General features: G+C 40.7%; 1 protein-coding gene across 2 annotated transcripts in view; it reads left to right on the forward strand.

The window, feature by feature from the left end:
* LOC140717382 (6-phosphofructo-2-kinase/fructose-2,6-bisphosphatase 2-like) overlaps positions 1-21,951 on the forward strand; it is a 124,233-nt gene that overhangs the window by 55,892 nt on the left and 46,390 nt on the right. For both annotated transcript variants that reach the window (XM_073030911.1, XM_073030914.1), the window contains exons 11-12: positions 13,307-13,436; positions 18,607-18,669. In XM_073030911.1, the coding sequence (XP_072887012.1) occupies positions 13,307-13,436; positions 18,607-18,669 (193 nt within the window). The remainder of the gene's footprint in view (positions 1-13,306; positions 13,437-18,606; positions 18,670-21,951) is intronic.

Genomic DNA, 21,951 nt, shown 5'->3' on the forward strand with positions numbered 1-21,951 from the left:
GAGCCTATTTTTAACTCTCCTTTGTTCACTAATGCCTTCAACAAGGAACAGCAACTCCCTCATTCTATCTCATGTTTATTAGTTCAATGTAAACATGCACTTTGCATGCTGTAGGTAAAACCCTCAGCTCCCAAATCATTTTGCAGTGTAATTAACTCTTTACACTTTCAATAGAAATTTGAGGAGCGACACATTGTATTGAATAGACAGATTGCTGCATTCTGTTCTCTGCCTTGAACCATCTCACATCATAATTCCTTCTGATAAGTATTGATAAATCTGTTGATCCTGTTGTCTTTTGTTCTTTGATATGTTCCTGTTCCATTCCCTTTAGCCTAGTGCTAATCCTTTGGTCACTTACTCTCTTTTGCCTTCTGTTCTATCACAGCTTTCGCTCTCTTCCTTCCCCCTTCTTTCCCATGCCCTGTTCTTAAGAAATGTTATATGCTTAACCTTCTGAATTTGCCTGCAAAACTGATTCAGTTTTCTCTTTACCTACTTGAGTACGGTACTTCTCATACAGTTCAACAGACCAGCAGTGCGCCTGCCAGTAGGTGGCAGAAGAAAGCAGATTTAAAAGAATGACAGGGGACCTAGTACTGAAAGGCTTGTTTGTATAGGGTGACGTAGAGAGGGTATTTTCATTCATAAGAGAATCCAGGGTCTAAGGGCACAGCCTCAGTATAGAGGGACATCCCTTTAAAACTGAAATGAGGAATTTCTTTAGCTAGAGGGGGTTGAATCTGTGGAATTTAGATGCCTCTGGAGGCCAAGTGATTGGGTGTATTAAGGCAGAGATGAACAAGTTCTTGATTTGGTCAGGGGTTTAAGGGTTATGGGGGGTGTGGAGGGGGGAAGAAGGGGAATGGGGTTGAGAAAAGAAATCAGCCATGATTGAATAGCAGACGATGGGCTGAATCTTATCTCATGATCATAAGATATACATGTTGAACCTTGAAGTGGATGCACCACAATCTCCTGTACCTAATAAAGTGACCACTGAGTATGTTTGTGGTTTTGTATTGCTATAGCAAATCCACCTAAAGGCTTGATATGTGTGTTCAGAGATGCTCTTCTGCACACACTGTTGTAATGCGTGGTTATTTGAGTTACTGTTGCCTTCCTGTTAACTTGAAACAGTCTGTCCAATCTCTCTCATTACCAAGGTGTTTTTGCCCACAGAACTGCTGACTCATTTGATGTCTTTTTCGCACCGTTCTCTGTAAACGTTGTGTGTGAAAATCCCAGGAGATCAGCAATTTCTTTTTTTTATTAATTTTTTATGCATTTCTACAGAACAGCTACAGACAAAAAAACCCAACTACAAAATGAAAATTAATACAGTGCAAAATATATGTATCAAATATAAAGTTCATAACAATAAGGAAACAGCACCCAAATTAAGATCATATAGAGATAGTAACCTCCCCATTCTCCAAAAACAGAATGCCAGGCCAACCATTACAATATGTAAACAAAATTAATTGGAACATTCAATCCCACAGAGCTGTAATATATAAGAAAAAAAATTTAATGCCTACTACCAAAACTATAATATAATTCCCATCAAAGAAACAATAAAACTTTTTAAAAAAAGCTGAAAGTGAGGGATTGAAAAAATAGACTTAATCTAAAAGGGTGTTCTGAAAGTATTTGAGAAAAGGTCCCCACACCTTTTGAAACTTTATATCTGAATTGATGAGTGAATAATGAATTTTTTCAAGGTCTAAACAGGACATAATATCATTAAGCCATTGAGCATAAGTGGGTGGGGCAATATCTCTCCACCTGAGGAGGATTAAGCACCTAGCCAAAAGAGAAGCAAAAGATAGTGTTTGACGTTTAGTCGGACTCAGATGCATATCTGCCTCACACAAGGTACCAAAAAGGGCAATCAGAGGATTAGGTTCTAAGTGGCACTTAAGAATATGAGATAGAGATGAAAAGACTTCCCTCCAGAATTTCTCTAGACTAGGACAAGCCCAGTACATATGAATAAGAGCAGCCTCGCCCACTTTACACTTGTCACAAACAGGACTAATGTCAGGATAAAACTGCAACAATTTAGATTTAGACACGTGAGCCCTATGTACAACCTTAAACTGTAAAAGACAGTGGCGAGCACATAAGGAAGTTGAGTTAACTGACTTAAGAATGGAATCCCAGACTGCATCAGATAAAGACATATTTAAGTCATACTCCCATGCAGTTCTAATTTTATCAAAGGGAACACTCCTCAAGGTCATTAACACAAGTAAAATATATTAAGCCTTTACCCAATGGATTAATACATTTATCCATTGCATTTTTCCACAGCATTTTTCTCGGGCATCTCAGGAAAATTAGACAATAAGGGGTTAATAAAATGTCTAATTTGAAGGTATCTAAAGAAATGAGTATTAGGTAGATTAAATTTTACAGACAATTGTTGAAAAGTTGCAAAACGATTATCTATATAAAGATTTTCAAAATGCCTAATGCCTTTTCTATGCCAATCATGAAATGTTGAGTCTTGTGTAGAAGGTTGAAAAAAATGATTATGCAGAATAGGACAGGAGAGAGAGAAACCATGACAACTCCATTGTCACCCATTTTGGACAATCAGACTGATTATAATAGAAGGACCAAAAGGTAAGACAGTGAATATTAGCTGCCCAATAGTATGAACAGAAGTTAGGCAAAGCCATACCGCCTTCTTTTTTAGATTTTTGAAGGTGAGCTTTATTGAGTCTAGAACGTTTGCCCTTCCATAGATAGGACGAAATGATAAGAGTCTAACAAGTCAAAAACAGCTTCAGAAATAAAAATTGGTTAAGACCGAAATAAATATAAAAATTTAAGAAGGATATACATTTTAGTAACATTAACATTAATTCAACCTACCAAAGACGTAGAATTTAAAAGATTAGTAAAATTTTCTTGGAACAGGTCTTGAAATTCCTTGTTACTGTAATACCAAGATAAGTAAATTGATTATTAACTACTTTGAAACGGAGGTCATGAAATACTAATGTTTGTGCTTCTCTATTAATAGGGAAGAGTTCACTCTTGTGTAAATTAAGTTTATAACCCGAAAGCTGGCTGAATTGATTAAGAAGTAAAAACATTGGGGGTAGGGAAGTAGACAGATTTGATACAAAAAATAAAAGATCGTTAGCATAAAGAGAAACTTTATGCTCAATACCTCCCCTCCAAATCCCTGTCAATTCGGACAACTTTGAAATACAATCGCCAATGGCTGTATAGCCAAATCAAAAAGTAGGGGACTTAAAGGTCATCCTTGTCAGGTGCCATGTTTAAGGCTAAAGGACTAGGATTGCTGAGAGTTAGTCAAAACTGAAGAGGTGGGACATGAGTATAGCAATTTAATACATAAAATAAAACTTTGTTCAAAATCAAATTTTTCTAAAACTGCAAAAAGGTAATTCCATTCCACACAGTCAAACGCTTTCTCCGCATCAAGAGAAATGACACATTCAGGAGTGTCAGTTGAGGGTGCATATAAGATATTAAATAGGCATTGTATATTAAAAAGGGGAAGACAATTTTTGTTAAAATCAGTTTGGTCTTCAGAAATAATAGAGGGTTTGGTTCTTCAATCTATGAGCCAAGACTTTAGCCAAAATTTTAACATCAACATTTAACAGAGAAATCGGCCTATACGAAGAACATTCTATTAGATCTTTACCCTTTTTGGGTAAAAGAATAATACATGCCTCATTAAATGATGGTAATTTACCATCTTTAAATCAATCAGATAAAACTAATAATAACTGAGATGAAAGTAGTGAAAAAAATGATTTGTAAAATTCTGCAGAAAACCCATCAGGACCAGGAGATTTGCCAGACTGCAATGCAGAAATGGCAGAGGATATTTCTTCTAGTGATAATGGCTCATTGAGTTCTGCTTTAAAATCAGAGGAGAGCGAAGGAATGTTTAAATTATTTAAAAATGGGCAACAGAAATTTTATCATTTAAAGATTCAGAGGTGTAAAGTCGAGAATAATAAATTTTAAATGTATCATTGATTTCAGAATGATTGGAAGTAATATTCCCATTTCTGATTTGAATTTTTTTAATATGTTGTTTAGCTTTAGAGCATCTCAGTTGGTCAACTAAAAACTTACCAGATTTATCACCATGGATATAGAATCAGCTCTTGCTTTCAAGAAGTTGACATTCAACTGGTTGTGTAGAAATAAGGTCAAACTTAGTTTGAAGTTCTACTCGCTTCTTGCACAGTTCAGGATTTTTAGTCTGGGCATATAGATGATCTATTGCTTTAATCTGACTGATCAGATCTAGTCACTCTAAAAGAGTCTTTTAACATTCACAGTAAATGAAATAATTTGACCCCTCATATGCTTTCAAAGCATCCCAGACAACCTGGGATGAAATATCAGATGACGTATTAGTGTTTTTTAAAAAAAAAGGTTATCTGGTCCTTCATAAATTTTACAAAATCATTATCCACAAACAAGGTCGGATTGGAACAAGGTCAGCAATTTCTAAGATACTCACATCACCTCATCTGGCACCAATGATCATTCCACTTCAAAATTGCTTATATCACATTTCCCATTTTGATGTTTGGTTTGAACAGAAGCTGAACCTCTTGACCATGTCTGCATGCTTTTATGCATTGAGTTGCTGCCAGATGATTTGCTGATTATTGCATTAACAAGCAGGTGTACCTAATAAAATGACCACTCTCTGTGGATGCACTAAAATCAGAGAACTTTTTTAAATGTATATTTGTCCCTTGAGAGCACACCCCCAAGTGTGTATTCTCAATAAAGACTGATCTGAATATTTATATTTTTGATAATATTTATATATCTGGGAGTACAGTTAGACGAGAAGCTAGACTGGACTGCCAACACAGATGCCTTGTGCAGGAAGGCACAGAGTCGACTGTACTTCCTAAGAAGGTTGGCGTCATTCAATGTCTGTAGTGAGATGCTGAAGATGTTCTATAGGTCAGTTGTGGAGAGCGCCCTCTTCTTTGTGGTGGCGTGTTGGGGAGGAAGCATTAAGAAGAGGGACGCCTCACGTCTTAATAAGCTGGTAAGGAAGGTGGGCTCTGTCGTGGGCAAAGTACTGGAGAGTTTAACATTGGTAGCTGAGCGAAGGGCGCTGAGTAGGCTACGGTCAATTATGGATAACTCTGAACATCCTCTACATAGCACCATCCAGAGACAGAGAAGCAGTTTCAGCGACAGGTTACTATCGATACAATGCTCCTCAGACAGGATGAAGAGGTCAATACTCCCCAATGCCATTAGGCTTTACAATTCTACCGCCAGGACTTAAGAACTTTTTAAAAGCTATTATTAATGCTTTTTGAGATAGTGATTTAGATGCATATCATATTTTTTACTGAGTTAAGTATTATATGTAATTAGTTTTGCTACAACAAGTGTATGGGACATTGGAAAAAAAGTTGAATTTCCCCATGGGGATGAATAAAGTATCTATCTATCTATCTATCTATCTATCTATATCTGCTTATCTTTGCTATAGTTGATGAGAATCTGATGAGGTTGAACTGTTTCAATTAACTTCAATAAAAACGCACATTAGGCTCTGCTTGTATGCCAATCTGTTCCTCAGAGTTACAGTCTTCAGTTTATGTGAAATTATATGTTGGGGACTCGTCTAAACACACAGATGCAGTTCAGTTTCTCCTTGAATGCTGTGCTGCAAGGCTATTTTAACCCCCGCTTCAAATTCCTACAGTGACTCTGATGGCAAGAGTATAATTAGTACAAAATGATATGTTTGTATTTGACTGTAGACATGTGTTTACAGCTGACCCAAAAGGCTAAATTACATTGAATGCAGCGATGAGAGATCAAAGTTGGCTTGGTGGAAGGCAGCAGGGAGTGGTAGTTAAGACTTCAAAGATTCAAAGTGCATTTAACATACAAAATGCTGGAGGAACTCAGGTCAGGCAGCATCTATAGAAAAAAATAAACAGTTGACGTTTTGGGCAGGGATCCTTCAGCAGAACTGGCAAAAAAGATGAGAAGTCAGAGTATGAAGGGGGGGAAGGGAAGGGAGAAGTCCAAGTGGTGGGTGATAGTTGAAATCGAGAGAGGGGAAGGGTTGAAGTAAAAAGAAGTGTATTAATTATCAAAGTAGCTTTTCAAATTGGAGACCTGTGATTGCCCTACCTACCATTATATTCTGGCCTTTTTCCCCTTCCTTTCTCATGTCACAAGCTTCAGGAACAGTGACTTTCCTTCAAACCATTCAGTTCCTGAACCATTCAGCGCAGCCCTAATCACTTGAGTATAGAAACAGTACAACTGATAGAAACATGGAAAACCTACAGCACAATACAGGCCCTTCAGCCCACAAAGTTGTGCCAAACATGTCCCTACCTTAGAAATTACTAGGCTTACCCATAGCCCTCTATTTTATCAAGCTCTATGTATCTATTCAAAAGTCTCTTGAAAGACCCTATCATATTCGCCTCCACCACTGTGCCGGCAGCCCATTCCACACACTCACCACTCTCTGAGTAAAAAACTTACCCCTGACATCTCCTCTGTACCTACTCCCCAGTACTTTAAACCTGTGTCCTCTTGTGGCAACCATTTCAGCCCTGGGAAAAAGCCTCTGACTGTACACACGATCAATGCCTCTCAACTTATACACCTCTATCAGGTTACCTCTCAACCTCCGTCGCTCCAAGGAGAAAAGGCCAAATTCACTCAACCTATTCTCATAAGGCATGCTCCCCAATCCAGGTAACATCTTTGTAAATCTCCTCTGCACCCTTTCGATGGCTTCCACATCCTTCCTGTAGTGAGGTGACCAGAAATGAGCACAGTACTCCAAGTGGGGTCTGACCAGGGTCCTATATAGCTGCAACATTACCTCTCGCCTCCTAAACTCAATTCCACGATTGATGAAGACCAATACACCATACACCTTCTTAACCACAGATTCAACTTGCGCAACTTCTTCGAGCATCCTATGGGCTCAGACCCCAAGATCCCTGATCCTCCACACTGCCAAGAGTCTTACCATTAATTCTATATTCTGCCATCATATTTGACCTACCAAAAAGAACCACCTCACACTCATCTGGGTTGAACTCCATCTGCCACTTCTCAGCCCAGTTTTGTATCCTATCAATATCCCGCTGTAACCTCTGACAGCCCTCCACACTGTCCACAACGCCTCCAACCTTAGTGTCATCAGCAAACCTACTAACCCATCCCTCCACTTCCTCATCCAGGTCACTTATAAAAATTACAAAGAGTAAGGGTCCTAGAACAGATCCCTGAGGCATTCCACTGGTGACCGACCTCCCTGCAGAATATGACCCGTCTGTAGCCACTTTTTGCCCTCTGTGGACAAGCCAGTTCTGGATTGACAAAGCAATGTCCCCTTGCATCCCATGCCTCCTTACTTTCTCAATAAGCCTTGCATGAGCTACCTTATCAAATGCCTTGCTGAAATCCATATACACTACATTGACTGCTCTTCCTTCATCAATAAGTTTAGTCACATCCTCAAAAAAATTCAGTCAGGCTCGTAAGGTACGACCAGTCCTTTACAAAGCCATGCTGACTATTCATAATCATATTATACCCCTCCAAATGTTCATAAATCCTGCCTCTCAGGATCTTCTCCATCAACTTACCAACCACTGAGGTAAGACTCACTGGTCTATAATTCCCTGGGATATCTCTACTCCCTTTCTTGAATAAAGAAACAACGTCCGCAACCCTCCTATCCTCCAGAACCTCTCCAGTCCTTATTGATGATGCAAAGGTCATCGCCAGAGGCTCAGCAATCTCCTCCCTTGCCTCCCACAGTAGCCTAGGGCACATCTCATCTGGTTCTGGCGACTTATCCAACTTGATGCTTTCCAAAAGCTCCTTCACATCCTCTTTCTTAATATCTACATGCTCAAGCTTTTCAGTCTGCTGCAAGTCATCACTACAATCACCAAGATCCTTTTCCACAGTGAATACTGAAGCAAAGTATTCATTAACAGACAGACAGACAGACATACTTTATTGATCCCGAGGGAAATTGGGTTTTGTTACAGTCACATCAACCAAGAATAGTGTAGAAATATAGTAATATAAAACCATAAATAAATAATAATAAGTAAATTATTCCAAGTGAAAATAAGTCCAGGACCAGCCTATTGGCTCAGGGTGTCTGACACTCCGAAGGAGGAGTTGTAAAGTTTAATGGCCACAGGCAGGAATGACTTCCTATGATGCTCAGTGTTGCATCTCGGTGGAATGAGTCTCTGGCTGAACGTACTCCTGTGCGTAACCAGTACATTATAGCAAGTACCTCTGCTATTTCCTCCAGTTCCATACACACTCTCCCACTGTCACACTTGATAGGTCCTATCCTTTCACGTCTTATCCTCTTGCTCTTCACATACTTGTAGAATGCCTTGGGGTTTTCCGTAATCCTGCCTGCCAAGGCCTTCTCATGGCCCATTCTGGCTCTCCCTAATTTCCTTCTTAAGCTCTTTCCTGTTAGCCTTATAATCTTCTAGATCTCTAATGTTATCTAGTTCTCTGAACCTTTTGTAAGCTTTTCTTCTTGACTAGGTTTATTACAGCTTTTGTACACCACGGTTCCTGTACCCTACCATCACTTCACTGTCTCATTGGAACATACCTATGCAGAACTCCACACAAGTATCCCCTGAGCATTTGCCACGTTTCTTCTGTACTTTTCCCTGAGAATATCTGTTTACAATTTAAGCTTCCAGTTTCCTGCCTGATAGCCTCATAATTCCCCTTACTCCAATTAAATGCTTTTTTAACTTGTCTGTTCCTATCTCACTTCAATGCTAGAATTATGATCACTATCTCCAAAATGCTCTCCCACTGAGATCTGACACCTGACCAGGTTCATATCCCAATACCAGATTAAGTACAGCCTCTCCTCTTGTAGGCTTATCTACATATTGTGTCAAGAAACCTCCCTGAACAACCTAACAAACTCCACCCCATATATACTCCTTGCTCTTGGGAGATGCCAATCGATATTTGGGAAATTAAAATCTCCCATCCCGACAACTCTTATTATTACACCTTTCCAGGATCTGTTTCCCTATCTGCTCTTCAATATCCCTGTTACTATTAGGTGGCCCATAAAAAAACACCCAGTAAAGTTATTGACCCAATCCTGTTCCTAACTTCCACCCACAGAGACTCCTTAGACAATCCCTCCATGGTGTCCAACTTTTCTGCAGCCGTGACACTATCTCTGATCAACAGTGCCATGCCCCCACCTCTTTTGCCTCCCTCCCTGTCCTTTCTGAAACATCTAAAACCCAACACTTGAAGTAACCATTCCTGTGCCTGAGCCATCCAAGTCTCTGTAATGGCCACCACATCATATCTCCAAGTAATGATCCACGCTCTTAAGCTCATCCGCTTTGTTCACAACACTCCTTGCGTTAAAATAGACACATCTCAAACCTTCGGTCTGAATGCTTCCCTTCTCTATCACCTGCCTATCCTCCCTCTCACACTGTCTCCTAGCTTTCTCTATTTGTGAGCTAAACTCTTCTTCCCCAGGCTCTTCAGTTTGGTTCCCACCCCCCAACAATTCTAGTTTAAACTCTCCCCAGTAGCCTTAACCCCAGTAATCCTTAATAACTTTGTATTAAAACAGACTTTTTGTTCTAGTTGTGTTTCCTTGTTTAAAAAATTGGTGCTTCCCCCCCCCTTCTCCCGAGGCCTCCCATCCCAGCTCTGTATCACTTTCGCCAATCACCTTTCCAGCTCTTAGCTTCATCCCACTCCCTCCGGTCTTCTCCTATCATTTCACATTTCCCCCTCCCCCCCACCACTTTCAAATCTCTTACTATCTTTTCTTTCAGTTAGTCCTGACGAAGGGTCTCGGCCCGAAATGTCGATAGTGCTTCTGCTTATAGATGTTGCCTGGCCTGCTGTGTTCCACCAGCATTTTGTGTGTGTTGTGTACATTTTGTTTGTTTTTCTTGTGAATGATGCTTTTCTGATGTTTTGTGCTTATGATGCTGCTGCAAGTAAGTTTTTCATCGCACACGTGCACATAGGGACTTGTGGAGATGACAATAAACGACATTGATTTCAATCAGATGTAGATGGTAAGTTTGCAGCTGATACCAAGATAGGTAGTGTAGTGGATAGTGAAGGGGGTTGTCTGGAAAGTGGATAAGGGAGTGGACAGAGAGATTTAGCTCGTATAAGTGTGAGGTGATGCATTTTGTGAAGCTAAACTAGAATAGAGCTTACACAGTGAATTGCAGAGCCCTGGAGACTATTGAACAGAGGGACACTGGGGTACAGCTACATAGCTCCCTGAATACTAAATTAAACCGAATCCGAATCAGAATCCGTTTTAATATCACTGGCAGAGTTCATGAAATTTGTAACTTTGCAGCAGCAGTAGAATGCAATACACGATAATATAGAAAGTAAGCAGCAATGAATTAAAATATATGTATATAATATATACACTAGATAAGTAGTACAAAAAAATAGAAATAAAAAGCAGTCAGGTATTATTCACGGGTTCAATGTCCACTCAGAAATCTGATGGCAAAGGTGAAGAAGCTGTTCCTGAACTGTTGACTGTGGCTTCTGTACCTTCTCCCTGATAATAACAATGAGAAGAGTGCCTTTCCTCAGGTGATGGGTGTCCTTAAGGATGGACGCCACCTTTTTGAGGCACCACTCCTTGAAGTTGTCCTGGATACTATGGAGGCTAGTACCTGTGATGGAGCTGACTAATCTTACAACTCCGTGCAGCATACTTTGATCCTGTGTAGTCGTCCCTCCATACCAGACAGTGATACAGTGAGTTAGAATGCTCTCTATAGAAATTTGCAAGTGTTTTAGGTGACATACCAAATCTCCTCAAACTCCAAATGAAATATAACCACAAAGTACACTGCAGATGCTGGGGTCAGAGCAACACCTACAACATGCTGGAGGAACTCAGCAGGTCGGGCAGGTCAACGTTGACTGCTCGTTTCCACGGATGCTGCCCAACCTGCTGAGTTCCTTCAGCTTGTTGTACGTGTTGCTCCAAATGAAATATAGTTCTGTCTTGCCTTCTTTATAGCTGCATCAATATGTTGGGTCCAGGTTCGGTTGTCAGAGATACTGACATCCAGGAATTTGAAACTGTTCACTCTCTGCAGTTCTGAGCCCTCTATGAGAACGAGTGTGTGTTCCCTTGTCTTACCCTTCCTGAAGTGCACAATCAATTCCTCGGTCTTACTGACGTTGAGTCTCGGTTTGATGTTGATGTTCCATGTGTTGTTCGTTGGCTTTTGTTGTTTGCGTAATTTGTTTTTTCTCGTGCATTGGGTGTTTGTACAGGTTCCGTGGTAGTCTGCAACCTGATGGCATGAACATCAATTTCTCGAGCTTCTGGTAATTGCAACCCCCCCCCCCCCCACTTCACAATTCCCCTTTCCCATTTCTCTCTCTCACCTATTTCCTTACCTGCCCATATCCTCCCTCTTCCCTTTCTTCCATTGTCCTTTACCCTCTCCTATCCTACTTTCCAGCTCGTTACTTTACTCCTCCCTGCTCCTGGTTTCACCTATCACCTAGCACCTTGTACTAGTTCCTCCTCTCCCTACTGCCCGCCCCCCCCCCCCCACCTTCTTACTCTGTTTTCTCATCTTTTTTCCAGTCCTCATGAAGGGTCTCAGCCCAGAACCCCAACTGTTTACTCTTTTCCATAGACGCTGCCTGACCTGCTGAGTTCCTCCAGCATTTTGTGTGTGTTCCACGGTGTTTCTTTGTTTTGTGGCTGCCTGTGGGAGGATGAATCTCAGAGTTGGAATCTACATGCATACTTTGATAATAAATATACCTTGAATCTTCGAAAGAATCCCACAGTGGACATTTGAATGATACTCGCAAAGGAAGTATTTACTTATGATGGACTGTGTGTCTGGTTTAATTAAGCCCAAGAAGGGATTGTATTAAAAGCAACAAACCTAAAACCTGCCAACAGACTCACAAGTGAAAATAAAATGTGTAGACATCAAAACTCTAACATAAGAGCTGAAAATATTAATACAGGATGGTGAAAACGACATTTGGCACAGTTGCCCTCATGGATCGAGACAATGAGTGTAGAAGATGGGACATTGTACAAATCGATATTGGTCAAGTTGACTTGGAATATTGTGCACTCTGGTTGCCAAAGTGTAGGAATATTGTGATTAAGCTAGAGAGTGTGCAGAAAAAAATTACAGGAATGTCGCTGTGAGTTACAAGGAGGGCTTGAGTTATGTGGACTGTTTTCTCTGGAGTGAAAGGGTTGAGAGGTGTCCTTATAGAATTTTGAAATTTTGAAGGGCATAGATAGTCTTTTTCATAGAATAGTTGCAGCTAAAACTACAGGACATAGGTTGAGGTGAAATGGAAGGATTTAAATGGAAACTAAGGGGCATTATACACAAAATGTTGGAGGAACTCGGCAGGTCAGGCAGCTTCTATGGAGAGTTTTGGCCCAAAACCCTTCATTAAACTGCTAGAGTCTATTATCTGCAATTATACACATGAATGTTTTAACACTTCATAGATACTTGTCTTGCTGAGTTTCTCTGCCACTTTTTGAAGTTAATGCTTCAGATTAACAACATCTGCAGAATCTCTTGTGTTTAGAACTAAGGGGCATACTTTTCAGAGTGTGACAAGTTTACATAATAAGCTGCTTGAAGAAGTGATCAAGGCAGGTACAATTATAATATTTAAAGCCAAGGGTTGATAAGGTTTTGATTAGTCAGGGTATCAAAGGTTACAGGAAGAAGGCAGGAGAATGTAGTTGCAAAGGATAATTAATCAGCCATGATGGAATGGCAGAGAAAACTCGATGGGCCAAATGGTGTAATTCTGCTCCTTTGACATATGGTCTAATATTTAAAAGGTATTTGAGGAAATGATTAGAAGAATATGGGTCCAACACAGCAAAATGAGTTTAGCTTGAGTGAGCGTCTTGGTTGGCATATATCAGTTGAGCTGCACGGTCTATTTTCACACAGCATAATTCTATCTGTTGATAATTGTCAGGTTCATGTACTTTCAATGTTGAAATAGGTATGTGTGCATGTTAAAAATATTAATGTAATGTACTTAATTGTAGATAGTAGGTTCTGGCAGTTTAATTGAGAAAAGTGAATCAAATATTTCTGCCATGATTATATATTGTCTTGTTCTACTTCACACTGCACCCATTCTAGACCATTTTGTTTAGGTTTGTTTTTCTACATTGAATGTCCATCATAATCTGTCTGTTTGTGTTTAGAGCTACCAGGATTTGGTTCAGCGGGTGGAGCCAGTCATCATGGAACTAGAGAGACAAGGAAATGTGCTTGTAATTGCACACCAGGCTGTCATGAGATGCCTCATTGCCTACTTTATGAACAAAGGAGCAGGTACAACAATGAGATTATTGTAAAGTTTGTGATTCACCTTTTCCTAATCCATCTTCTGATAAGAGTCTCACGCTGAGATACAATTTCTTGAACCCTAGTAAATCATGCAAACAATTACATTAAAAGGTTCACTAGGTTAATTCCGGGGATGGGTGGGTTGATGTATGATGAGAGGTTGAGTAGATTGGGACTCTACTCATTGGAGTTCCGAAGAATGAGAGGCGATCTTATTGAAACATATAAGATTGTGAAGGGGCTTGATCGGGTGGATGCGGGGAGAATGTTCCCAATGATGGGTGAAACTAGGACTAGGGGGCATAATCTTAAAATAAGGGGATGCCGTTCCAGGACTGAGATGCGGAGAAATTTCTTCACTCAGAGGGTAGTGGGGCTGTGGAATTTACTGCCCCAGAGAGCTGTGGAAGCTACTACACTCAATAAATTCAAAACGGAGATAGACATTTTCCTGGATAAAAATGGCATTAGGGGATACGGTGAGCGAGCAGGTAAGTGGACATGAGGCTAGGTTTAGATCAGCCATGTGATCACCTGGACCAATTTTCGATAGCCTGGATGGGTCAGAGAGGAATTTTCCAGATTTTTTCTCCTCAATTGGCAACTCGGTTTTTTTCCCCCCGGGTGATCACATGGGTTTGGGCGGGATGAATAATAAAATAAAATGGGCGGCATGGTGCCCTGTTGGTTGGCACTGTTGCCTTGTGGGATTCGGTGAAAACTAGAGTTAAGATTGGATCAGCCATGATCTTGTTGAATGGCGGAGCAGGCTTGAGGGGCCGATTGGCCTACTCCTGCTCCTATCTCTTATGTTCTTATGTTATGTTCTTATATGGGACTACGAAGCCATTTGTGACTCCGAAGCACAACACTTTACCAGCGACTTGGGTTCAATTCCCGCCACTGCCTGTAAGGAGTTTGTACCACGTGGGTTTCCACCTCGTGGTCCAGTTTCCTCCCACAGTCCAACGATATAACAGTTGGTAGGTTAATTGGTCATTGTAAATTGTCCCATGATTAGGCTTGTATTAAATTTGGGAATTACTGGGTGGCATGGCTCAAAGGACCTATATAACACTCTATCACAATAAATAAATAAATTGCCCCTTTGATCTCAAAATTACATATGTGGAGAGATCCACAAGAAAATGGAGGAGGACAGCTGGGCCTTCAAGTCTGCCCCACCATTCACTGTGATCATGGCTGGTCTTCACTGTCCTCCTCACTCATACCTTGAAGTAACGATAAGCCACAAGGATTCCAAGTGAATTCTGCCATCTCTCAATAGCCACAGTGCAGTTAAAAAAAACCTTTGTGAAGCACTTTTCTTCCCTGTCCTGAGTTTCACAGCGACTTTTATGTGTATGAACCTACATTTGGTTTCACCAGGTTAGGGTGGCAGTGGTATTGTTCAGCCCAATCTCCGGGTGCTCCAGCAGACGTTGACATTCAAAAAGTGTGCTCTCACTGGCTTACTCACCCTGACCCCTGACCCCAGGGTACTGAGAGCATTGTTTTGTCCCAACACCTCCAGTTTCCTGCTTTCTGGGCCTCAGTTCAAATTAAATGTTATTACCCAAGTTCATATGTGTTAACATATACAACTCTGAGATTTATTTACCTGTGGACATACGCAGCAAATCTATAGAATAGTAACTATAACAGGATCAATGAACGATCAACCAGAGTGCAGAAGACATCAAACTGTGCAAATGCAAATATAAATAAATAGCAATAAATAACAAGAACATGAAATAACAAGGTAAAGAGTCCTTAAAGTGAGACCATTGGTTGTGGGAACTTTTCAATGATGGGACAAGTGAGTGTAGATGTCCTTTTTTATTCAAAAGCCTGATGGTTGAGGGCTAGTAACTGTTTTTGAACTTGGAGGTGTGAGTCCTGAGGCTTTTGTACTTCTACCTGATGGTAGCAGCGAGAAAAGAGCATGACCTGGGTGGTAGGAATCTATGATGATGGATGCTGCTTTCCCACGACTGCATTTCACGTAGATGTGCTCTTGTGGAGGGGAGGGAGGGACTTTACCTGTGATAGACTGGGCTGAATTCACTACCTTTTGTAGGATTTTCTGTTGAGAGCCATTGGTGTTTTTTCACAGCAGACCATGGTGCAGCCAGTCAATACACTCTCCACTACGCACCTATAGAAGTTGCTGCCGATTGGAGTTTGTTCAGTTATGCATATTTTCCTTAAGTAGTTAGATGCTGTTACACATTTTACATTTTCAACGACCTAAATACACACTAAAATTATCATGAGTTCAAAGAATATTAGCACCTACAACGCATCGTTCATCTTTTATTCCCATGTGCCAAATGCAGTTTACTGACACCATTCTAAGTTGCTCCTTTATCCTCAGAATGGCCTAAAGGGGACAGATTCTCAAGAAAATTAGCCCCTCAAGCCATCCCTATCATTCATTGTGATCATAGTTGATCTCTGTTGCTCTCAACTCCTCATCTGTGCTACTTCCCCATAACCCTCAATTCCTTGATCTTTGCAATGTAAGATTAGTGTACATGGGTGATTAATGGTCAGAATGGGTGAGGCTCGATGGGCTGAAGGCCTGTTTCTATGATTTCTGTCATTTTTTGGGGATGGCACCATAGAATAAAAGTTATTACAACTCTCTTACAGAACCAGCAGCCCTGGTAAGGAGTTTGTATGTTCTCTCTGTGACCACGTGAATTTCCTCCCACATTCCAAAGACCATACGTTAAAGTGGCAGCTGATAGTGTTCAGCTACAATCTCAACATACAAGGTTGTTTAATGTCATTTTGAGTACACAAGTGTAAAGGAGAACAAAATAATTGTTACTCTGGATCTAATATAGCACAAAAAAGCACAATGAGATAAAGAAGACAATAATTAAAAGCATAATCTTATAATTAAAAATATAAGATAGCTTATATATTTGTCCATAAAGTGATGCCAGGCACCGGAGTCACAGGAGTGGCTGAACATGAGGTGGTTCCCTTCTGACCTTTCACCAATCTCTTCTTTTCTACTGCATACAGCGTTTCATTTGTGATCCATTCTGTACCTTTGTGCTTGCGTCGCTTTGGAATGTATTTCTCTGCTGCTGTTGTCACTGCATCTCTTCTTGCATTCCAAAGTTCTTCTGGATCGACCTCTTCTTGTAAGTTCAGCAGGGCTTCAAAGCTGTTGAAGCCTCTATGCTGAATGAGTGTGAGAGATCGTATCTGACTGGTGGTTTTGCTCGTTTTACGTCCTTAACCCTGACCTTCACCTTGGCCAACAGCAGTTGATGATCAGTATCACAGTCAGCTCCCGGATATGTCCTGCATTTCAGAATATTTGATTATCATCATTTGTTGGTGAGGATATAATCGATCTTGTTCCTGGTTTTACCATCAGGAGCTGTATTTGTGCCGAGGGTGTTGATCAAACATCGTGTTCATTGTACAGAGGTGTTTTTCTTGACAGAACTCAACTAGCTGTGTCCCCCGTTCACTTGGTGTTCCTAAACCGTTGTTTCCCACGACCTCCTGGTGTGGTGCTAGAGGAAAATACATTAAAGGTTTTTAAGAGAAATTTGGGTCGACATATGGATGTAAGGACGATGGAGGGATATGGACATTGTGTAGATAGGAGGGATTAGTATTTGAGTGTTTTTGATTTGCTTTTTAGCTGGTTCAGCACAACATTATGGGCCGAATGTCCTAATCCTGTGCTGTACTCATCTGTGTTTTATTATCTTTCTAGTTCTAATTAAAAACACTGAGCATAGAACAGTACAGGCCCTTCAACCCATGATGTTAGGCCAACCTTTAACCTACTTTATGATCAATCTAACCCTTCCCTCCTATATAGCCCTCCAGTTTCTTTCATCTAAGAGTCTCTTAAATGTTCCTAATGTATCTGCCTCTCTTCTACCCCTGGCAGCATGTTCCACACACTCACCACTCTGTGTAAAAAGCCTACCTTTGACATCACCCCCCGCCCCCATACTTCCCTCCAACTGCCTTAAAATTGTGTGTCCCTCCCCAGGGCGGTATTAGCCATTTCCGCCCTGGGGGAAAGTCTCTGGCTGTGCACACAATCTATGCTTCTTATCAATTTGTACTGATTAACATAAGGATTTTTTATTCATCACATTCACGTACTTTACACCTTGGATAAAGTGACAGAAACATTTCACACAAATTGACATCACCCTGTCAGTAAGACAGGGTTCCCAGGCTCACCAAAGTGATCGACTCTGAAATGCTCTTAAAGTTCAGGTGCAATCAAAGCACTATCATTGCCAGAGACTGCCACAACCTCTGAACAAACAAACAGTGACGACAATTCCAGAGATAGGAAAGAACAAGTCAAGAGTTCAAAGTAAGTTTATTATCAAGGTAGATACAGTACTGTGCAGAAGTATTAGGCACAGATACAGTATGTAGATAGAGTGCCTAAGACTTTTGCACAGTACTGCAGGTTCTGAGTTGAGGTCACTGTTGGTCAGAGTCGACCATGGATGTTGCATCCTAGATACACAAGCCCGGACAGTACAATATGGAGAGCAAGTTGTTGCCATGTAGCATGTTCCCCGCCTCCACATATTTGATTAATCCAAAGGAACGCCTGAGACCAATACAGTTTGTCACCAGCAGTGTCGAAGGTGTTGCCAGTCTGCATTGAACTCAATGCAGGACTACCATTGGAACTCCAGCTCTGGATTTTACCCTCGGCGTTTACTCCCGAAGCCTTCCCCATGAGTAGGTATAGGCGCAAGACAGATCACTTTTCATTCTCCTAGATGAGCTGCCAACAATGGCTGATGAGCCCCATCTGCCTGAAGCGATTGGTTTTAAGGCGCCAGTAACTCGCCTTTGCCCCTTCTCTTGTCAGTAGAAACGGTTCTGCTGGGCTTCATAGCTAAGCCACGCGTGAAGGCCAGGAGCTGGACTTGGTTGTCAGAGGCTGTTTGAGGTACATGCCATTGGGAACATTTAATAGGTAGTGGGAGCTTGACCCCACTACCAATCCCAGCTATGACAACCTAAAGGAACCGCATATTCCAATGCAGGCAAATGGAGTTATTGTAGCTCAGCCGCATGGTCGGCATGGATAAGATAGGCTAAATGCCCGTAGGATTCTATGATTTTCTCATTTGTTTTTTTACAGATGAACTGCCATACTTGAAGTGTCCTCTCCACACAGTTCTGAAACTGACGCCTGTTGCTTATGGTTAGTAATATACTTATTTCCTTATCACTGGCATTCCTGCAACTAACAGTGACCAGAGGGGCAGGCCAGTTAGATGACTAGCTTCTCAAATTGACTGTTGCACAAGTGTAACATTTTTTAAATACTTGACCTTAAGGAATGACACTGCATTTAAGTTGCAGAATCTTATGAAATGGTTCTAACGTATATTAGATTACAGCCAATGCAAGCCCATTGTTTTCGGTTTTCTCCAGTCTGGCACGAAGCCTGCATCGATTCTTGGAATTGGTTGCAATTAGAATTAGTTTATTACTGCCGTGTGCTAGGGTTCAGTGGAAAAACATGTCCTGCAAACAATTCACGGAGATCAATTCATTACAAAGTGTATTCAGGCAGAACAATAACAGGGTGGAGTAAACAGCAGAGAAAATGCAGTGTCCAAAGTTCATATACTACACTGAGATACATTTTTTGCAGGCATTTACGGTAGAACAAAGAAATACAATAGAGTCAATGAAAAACTACACACAGACTGACAACCAATGTGCAAGTAAATTCTATGCAAATAGAAAAATAAATAACAAAGTAAATAAATATAATCATCATCATTATGTGCCATATCGTATGACTTGGGCGATCATGGTCTTTCCATGACTATGATTGTTCTTGGCAAATTGTTCTACAGAAGTGTCTTTACAAGACAAGTGACCTCAGCCACTATCAATACTCTTCAGAGATGAGATTTTAAGTTCTGGAGCTGCAGCACGGCAGAAAGACAAGGTGGATAATGATGTGGATTGTAAGGTTAAAAGTCCATGTACCCTACTAGGAAGTACAGTATACAATAATTAATAAATGGTTTGTGCAGTGTTTAATGAAGTGCTTTAAAACTGAAGTAGGTGAAAGTAACATATTTGCCAAACCTCAATTTCTCACTTCTATTTGTGCTTCTGAAGGTTGTGCTGTCTTTACCCCACATTAGTCACCCATGCCTTCAATAGCCACAACCTAAACTGCACTACTTCTGTTACATACCCCATAACTGGGTTTACAGACCAGCAGAAATAGAAGAATCTGTTGGAGTCTGGTGGTACCGAAAACTAAAGGTGTTTATTAGTAAACTACACAATACAGTATCAAAAATGCAAATATACATTTAAAACAGGTTAGCAATAATAAACATAGAAGTGTAGGAATAATAATCAACAATAATAAACAAACTATCAATATCTAGGGGTAAATGAATTGTCATAAGAGGATATAGAGTTCAGTTCAGTTCATGTGTGCTGAGGTAGTTGCGGTTGTTGTATTGTAATTTGTTGGCGAGAGAGAGAGAGCGAGAGAGAGAGAGAGAGAGAGAGAGAGAGAGAGCGAGCGAGATGTAACAGCTGCAGCAGGCAAACCTTCCGTTGTCTTATTCCTTCGTACCGTTGTGGTCATTTGGTTATGACCCCTCCGTCCTCCAGCTAGACCGTTCTTCTGTGGAGAACTCGTCACTCTGGCATGAGTGGACACACACACAAGTCCTCACCAGTCCTGCCGTCACACTGTGAGCTTTGTTGACCGATCTCCTGATTCAGTCCGAAGCCCCCACCTTCCTGTGGGTGCACCCACCCTCTTCCAGTGTCTACTGGTGTGTCTGAGGGTGTCTCCCCACACCTGTCTTTTATCCCCACTGATGGGATACCAACTATTCATCAACTCAAAATGACCACGTCCATCAAATCAGGCCACTCCTGCTGTCTCTTAGAAATGTTAACGAGCAAAGTAACGTCCTTGCAGTGAAAGGTAAACAATCCAGGAAGAAGCCATAATACATAAATCAAATGTGTGTGTCTCTCTGTATTATCTGTAGCAGATATTCCTGCCTCTGTGCTTCATCTCTCTCTCTCATTAGCAGCATAGCAATAGCACTAGTTCATAGTTCTCAAAGGAAGGGGAGGAATGGTTAACTCCGCACCCCATTTCCATCAGGTCTGTTCAGCACTCATAACACCCCCATCCATCAAGGAATTTTCACCAGGGTGAAAATTAACTAGTAAAGCATACTACAGAATTTAATATAATACAGAAGTGATCATTAACTACAAGAATAATACAGATATACTTTCAAATTAACACCTGCATAAACAATCAGCAATTACATTGTCACTCCTCTTTGCATGTTGTATTTTAATATCGAATTCTTGTAACAACGGACTCCAACTTAATAACCGTCTATTTTTATTCTTCATGTTAGCCAAAAACATACCAATGGGTTGTGTTCTTGGCTTAGGTGTATATTACAAAGTGTGAACTAATACATGTGTGATTATAATGTATTACGTTACAGAAGTTTGTGCAAATACTAATCTATACTTCACTTTTAAACTTAACATTCAGTCAATCTTCTATGATATGGTCTTTATTATTCACAAGCTTCGTCTAACAAAAAGTCAAATTCCCGCAAAACCAGACCCTGTTATTCAAAGTGGCATTTGGTCAACCCTTGCCTCTTTTCCACTTAACTCTCACGTGGTTAGCTTGCTCACCAGTGTGGAATAGGCCTTCACAGACTCCTTTCACAGGAGCTAGCTTATCACTAATGTTTTCCAAACTAAGCCCGTTTGCTGAACTTCCACACCACTCATTAATTTTAAGCAGGTCATTAATTTTATCTTCAGGATCTTTAATTCTATTAGTTTCGAATTTAACATCTGCAGGTGATCCCTCTTGGTCAAAACAACACTTCAAGTTCTGTCTCTCCAAATCACATACTTGAAGAACATCAAGTTGTTTATCTTTAAATTTCAAAACAAACTGTAATTGATTTGCAGGCACCTTGTTAACAAACCATTGTTTAGTTAATGGTCCCTTCACTTTTATTAACAGTTCTGAAACCAAACCTGCCTTTAAATTTACTTTATTTAAAAGTTTAGTAACACTTTCCCCCTCAATATCTTCAGTAACATCCACATCACCAGTTTTCATCTCATCACTAACTTTTAACACAAGTGACTGAGAATCCTCACTTTCTACTGGTGCCAAGGTTAACCCTTTCTTCACTGAACCAAGTCCATCTGACCCAAAAGGACTGCATTCCTTTTTAACCAAGTCAGATACCTCAGACTTTTCCTGAGCTTCAACACAAGGTTCAGTACCCTGTGACTCCACAGGTACTTCAACAACCTGAACACAGGCCAACGGGACATCTGCCTCTTCTAGGCTTCCAATACCAGTCTTCCTTTCAAATTCCAAGTTCCCCTGATCCTCCCAGTTACTCTCTGGGCAACTCCCATCTGGGGTAAACTCAACCTTGCGGGT

Source organism: Hemitrygon akajei, chromosome 27 (assembly GCF_048418815.1).
Source record: "Hemitrygon akajei chromosome 27, sHemAka1.3, whole genome shotgun sequence".
Classification (NCBI taxonomy): Eukaryota; Metazoa; Chordata; class Chondrichthyes; order Myliobatiformes; family Dasyatidae; genus Hemitrygon; species Hemitrygon akajei.